This window comes from Haplochromis burtoni, unplaced genomic scaffold (genome assembly GCF_018398535.1).
Source record: "Haplochromis burtoni strain Fernald_Lab_line unplaced genomic scaffold, NCSU_Asbu1 Contig_9, whole genome shotgun sequence".
NCBI lineage: Eukaryota > Metazoa > Chordata > Actinopteri > Cichliformes > Cichlidae > Haplochromis > Haplochromis burtoni.
Window position 1 is genome coordinate 247,156 of NW_024582370.1, and position 5,999 is coordinate 253,154.

General features: G+C 41.5%; 1 protein-coding gene across 3 annotated transcripts in view; it reads left to right on the top strand.

The window, feature by feature from the left end:
- The first annotated feature begins 955 nt into the window (after positions 1–955).
- Positions 956–5,999, top strand: part of cttnbp2nlb (CTTNBP2 N-terminal like b) — a 14,773-nt gene continuing 9,729 nt past the window's right edge. For 2 of the 3 annotated variants that reach the window (XM_042227451.1, XM_042227454.1), the window contains exon 1: positions 4,445–4,554. Coding sequence is in view for 1 of the 3 variants with exons in the window: in XM_005914621.3 (XP_005914683.1) it covers positions 1,096–1,101; positions 4,447–4,554 (114 nt within the window). In the remaining 2 variants the exon portion in view is untranslated. Of the gene's footprint in view, positions 1,102–4,444; positions 4,555–5,999 lie in introns of those variants that run through there. The other variant, XM_005914621.3, reaches the window with a different exon arrangement.

The following is a 5,999-nucleotide window of genomic DNA, read 5'->3' on the forward strand; positions in this document are numbered from 1 at the left end:
TGAAGATTGCTCATTACAATCTAAGAAAGCGCACAATCTAAAATAACAGCCAGTCTGGCCTTCTAAGCCACCAGACAGACAAGCTTGAAGTCAGTAAATACTACAATAAATTGTGGTTGGTCTCAATCCTGTAACGTAACCAACCGGTTTCGGCTCTTACTTTTTTAAAAAGAGTAGGTTCACAAAGCCAGCACAGGAACAAAACAAGGACATGTTGGAACAAAGGTTAGACTGTTCAATGCCGTGACCTCTCTTTGCTAATGTGACTAAACCAGTCCACTATTCACTACTTGAAAGACGATCTCCAGTACTTAGGACAGGTTGGTTAACCACAACCCCTCTAAATCAGGCTATAATTTATATAATGCGTCGTCATATAATGGTCCTTGCAAAACCACACGTGACGTGCAGGACTAAACTGTGAACTTGAGATCAAGTCTAAGACGTCTTACAGATCGGGTGCACCGATCAAGTAGGAAAGATGAGGTGCGATGTTGCCATGCGGCCATCAGGAGGGGCTGGAACAAAGCAAGAGGCAGCACGCTGCATTCACCACGAGGCTTACGGTGCTGAGAGTACTTAGTGGAAAAAATCGCTCAAACTTTGCTTTGAAAGGGAGACTATTTCTAAAGCAAACAGCCGAAGCCTTTTAATCATATTGAAATCATTTATTGTGACTTCTATGGCAAAACAAATCTTATTTTCACTCCGTGTGTACGCTTCAAGCATTCACACCATCCATCGGAACTGGTAAATATACAGATTTATTTTGCGATTAGACTAAATCTTTCAGAATTTAACGCACAGACACGGACTTGCCATAAATCTAACGTTGGACGTCCGAAACAAAGAGGTTTATCCCGGACACCCATGACCGCATATATCCCCGCCCTCCACCGATCAACCCACCAACCATTGGTTGAGCTGTTGCACTACGCCTTTGTGATTGGCTGACTGTCTCGTCACTGAAGGTCTGTTGTTCACGCTCGCACCAGAGCAGCAGCTCCAGTGACAGTGGAGTGCTTTGATTCATGCTGTTGTGGAGTCCCCCGTTTTTGGATTCAAAGAACAGTTAATGCGGCCAGAAAAGAGCGCATGAAGGTATGGAAGAGATTTTTACCACTTTGCTTTGGCGGGTTGTTAAAGTAAAAACTAAACTGCAAAAGTCCACAGGTGAATCTCTGACACAGTCTGAGATTTGCTTGTACGATAAACGATTTTTGTATTTCTGATTTTTACAGGGGTTAACTTGGGACCTTGTGCTAAGTCATTACGGGGAAAAACATTTCCACATAAATATAGTAGCCAAAATAAGAGGAATCTGAATAATCGTTCATTTTCAGGCTGTAGGGTGTGAGTGCTTCAGTAGTATTGATTGTACCCTAAATCCCAGCTATAGCTATTAATAAAAGGCAATTTGATGTTGTTATGAGGTTTATGGCACTTGGATATTGAACTGAATGTTACCAATCCAGAAAATAATGACACCCCCTTGTGTTACACAAAGGCCCGGGACGGCAGGTGGATCCTCTGCTGCTCCTGAGCAACCCCAGCGATCATTTAGAAATGCATGGAGCAGACTGAGCACTCTTTCCCACACAGTGAGCAAAGCAGGGAGGACCCTTCCCGTTTTCTTAGCTAATTTTTAACCTGAGAGAAACCACAGTAGAGAGATTAAAGAGAGAGCATAAATGCTGGGCTATGTGTGAATTCACTCAAGATGACCACAGTAACTGAGGTGTGTAGTCTCCCTTTGACACTTACCACAGACCACATTAGATGCTCTGCTTCTATGTTGAATGTCTGGCTTGATATGGATGAGCATAACCTCTAATTTCAACACCATGAATGTATTTGCTTTGGCTTATTACCGGATCAAGCTTTGCTACTCACACAGCCAACCTGCAACAGTTAAAACCATGTCAGCTACAGAGTGGGTTTCAGTAATTTACTCTTGAGGGACGATTCCCATGGTTTGGGTATCCCTGGAATGTGGCAACGATTTTCCATGGAAGCTGATCGAATGACAAATACCCAGTTTTGGCATTACACTGACTGGAAACAGGTCAAACATACAGCAGTATACTGACACAAAACTAAAGTACGTGTGCATGTGTGTGGTTGAGAAAGAGTGAAACCACTTTCACATTATGACAAGTTAGTAGCCAGTAAATAACTGCTGATTCACACTTTGCTGCTTTGCTGTGAATGTCGGTGAGCCACAGAATGCACTCTGGAATTCTGGAGGGACAGAGAGTGTTGTGGGATCGCTGCTTGAAGAAAGCAAAAGCTTTGAAACTTCATGGCAGCGAGGAGAAGAGGGTGGGTTTCTTTAAAAAAGAGGACATGAGAAAAGTTGCTTTGACAAATTAAAGGAAATATCAAAACACCAAATGGTTTAGTAAGTATGAAAATAAAACTCATCACACGATGTGCCATTTGCAGACAGCAGATCTTGACTCAGCTGAACACCTAAAGACAGAGCCGGGCAATTAATGTTCCCAACGGGTCACATGAGAAACTGGGACTGTTGTGGAGGGCCACGACAATAAGCTGAACTCAGTTCTGCTACTTGTAAGATTAGACGATACACTTAGCAGACATAGTGGAAATGGCAGCATTTTATCATTTTTTAATCAACAATATTTCAAAAACAAGTGTATTTTTTGGCAAGATTTCAGAGATTTTTGACTCATACAAAGTGTTGTTGTTGTTTTGCTTTTAGTTTAATTACTTCATCTGTAGTTTTTCAGTTCTGTTTTGTAGGTTTCTTTAGATCTAAAAATCTAGTCTGCTTTGGGCTTGAACAAGTGCACAGAAGTCAGGCTCAATGGCTGTGCAGGAAACACGAAGGACAGCTGAGAGAGGATCTGTATATGCATTTGTTAACCTTAATGAATGAGAATATTTGTTCATGTATGAGGTAGATCCAAAGTGAAACAACATCTAATGAGATCTCTCCTTATGTGTAGAAAGTATTTTTTGAAAGAAGAATAAAAATCCAGCAGTGACACTGACTTAAAGTGCTCGAATGAATCAAAAGTGCAACACACTCAATCAGTGCTCTTTCTCTGATTAAATTAACTATTTAAGTTTTAGCATTAATAAAATAAAATAATTTTTCAGTACTGACATGCAGCATCTGCGGGTGTATAATAAAATGCAAAGAATTCAGTTCTGTCTTCATTTCAGTCAGTTTTTCTTATATCTGCTTCAAAGGTGACATTTTTCTCTGGCAGATTTGGACAACAACCAGTTGAAACACCTGCCAGTTTGTCCCATTTGAGTCTCAGCCAATCAGACATCACAGCTCTTGCCCCGAGCTTCAACTGAAGCTCCAGATTTCCTGCAATGTCCTTGATCCAGCTTGTTCCTGTCAAATGCAGAGTCCATGAAACACTCTTTGATAAACCACCAGAGAATTACTTATTGTTTTTGCAGTTGTATGGGAAATCGTGGAGCTGGTCTTGATCGCTCCATCCTGGTAAAAACAAAAAAAAGTCCTTGGTTGTTTTTGCAGCTTTGCAGGTTTAGATGTGTGTTCCCCCTCTGCTTTAGTCAAGTTGCATTTATTTGCCTGTTTAGTCTCATAATGGTGACTCAAACTGTGATCCTGAAATGCAGCAACCGGCTCTTGCATTGTGTTTCACCAAACACTCAGCGTGTTTGGTGGCTGAAATGGGGCAAACCTCATGATTTATACTTATTTATGTTGGAATTTTAATTTCCCATTGACCTCATGTCAGGTCGATCAGGGACAACCAAATGACCAGATGTGACCCATGAATGTTAAAGTCTGCCTTTACATATGGGCCCCATGAGGAAGACCATGATCATAATCTCCTTCTTCACACATACCTCATCAAACTCTTGTCACACTGAGCAGCTTCGATGTGATTTAAAGGAGCTGATTTGAAAATGACTTCATCTGCAATTCAAAAGATGAAGTCAACTTTCAGAAAGGTCTGTCTCAGTTTTAAGAATGATGTCAGCTGTGTGAGGTGTGTTATGTCTGGCCCCTGTGACTAAACAGGGCCCTGCTGTGAATCACAGGATGCAGTAGTGTAGGTGTAGCATGGCTAAGGTCTTACAAGCTTAAAAAAAGATGTTTCAGACTATCACATTTGCCTAACAGTCTTGGGATTTGGACTTAATGTGCAGATATGCTAATGACTTCCTGTTTATAACCCGGAGCACAACTCAGCAAGTCCACAGATGGGACCCGAGTCCCTTTGTATATCAGTTCTGTGTCGCTCCCTGAAAAATGAGAATGAGTAGCTACTACTGTGGGCTGATTTACATATAAATCAATTTGTAATACCCAGAAGCAATCTTGTTTCCTGATTTGATTTCATTCTTTTTTCATCTGCTCCTTTAATGAAATAAAACAGTTTTTAGGAACAATGAGAAATCTTGCTTTCACTCACTCACTCTTTCTGTCTTTAGGAGGAGAAGATGAACGTGGAGGCTCTAAGCAGAGCGGAGCTGCTGACTCTCCTCAGTATCTTGGAGGGGGAGCTAGAGGCCCAGGATGTAGTCATACACGCCCTCAGGGTAAGTTGGCGGCTACATCTGATACAACAGATCCCCCCGTGGACTCGTGCTTACTGAAGGAGTTACATGACGGAGCATAATTAACCGTATCATTTCCATCCCAGTATCCCAATAAATAAAACAAAATGTGAGACTATCTTTACTCTATACACCATTTGACACTAAAATTAACCTGTTTCAGCATCACGCTCCCAATAAGTGAGTGAACTGGGAGGGGATATGTAAACAGGAAGCTGAGGAAAAAGAGCTAGTGAAGACGATGGCACAGCAGCCGTTCTGGGTTCACAGACTAGACCGTCAGAGCACCAGTATTATTGCTGGTCAGTCTGGCCTTTGACCAAATTTTCTTTTTAAACTCAAGTCACTTTTCAGTTTTGACTATTGTGTCTCGATTGAGTTCAGACAGACTGCAGTTTATACTGGTGTCTTTTGTGCCCACATTAGTTTTAATCTGGGGATTCCCATTGTTGCAAAATGAAAACAAAAGCGGATTACTCTGGTGTGGTATGTTGCCTCAGGTAAATATTTCAAAGCCTTGCAAGAGCTGTTTAGCTTGAGCTAATTAGTTGTGCATAACTGTGTTTGGAACACTAAACACAGACTAGGAAGATGACTGCAGATTGCATTTTTAGATTGCATACTCTACATAGCATTTAGGCAAAGTTGTGCCAGTCAACACCCAAGCATCTTTCAACTTGGGCAACCTGAATCACAAGAGTCCACATTAGAAAAGATTATAAACGTCATTCCAGACAAAACTCCACAACAGCCATGTTTCATCACACGTCTGATTTTAGAGAACCGTTTATGCTTGGTTTTCTTTTGGATGTTGAGTTTTGTGCAGCTAATTCACTCAAGCTGAGAGAATAGCTTTCTTTTTCAACAACAGTGTTTAGTGTCTGGGCCTGGTCTGATTAGTTCTCTTTGTGCCACTTTGTATACTCCTGCCACAGCAGCTGTTCCATGCTTAGACCGTGAATGTTTGCCTCATTGTCTGAAATAACAATTAGGCCTGCAATGAGAACAAGTAGCAGTGATGTGATATATAGGCTTTGATATTGACATTTATCTAAAAAGCAAATGAGAAGGCAGAATTTCAGTGCCGGGACCTGAAGGAAAGCCATTCTAACCACACCAGCTCATATGCAACTCAAAGGGCTGCTATCTAGAGCTGAAGCATACAGTGTTTGACCTGAAACTCAGTGCACATGTTCAACCATCCCCTCAGGACAAATGCATGGTCGACTTATTCCTTTTTCCAAATCTTTATTACTCTGTTTTTTCTTCTATCTCTTTTCCTCCTTCGCTTTTCCTCACAACACAACCACATTACGGGGGGACTTTGATGTTTAACTGTGACCCATGTCCCATCTGCACAACTGACACACACACACACACACACACACACACACACACACACACACACACACACACACACACACACA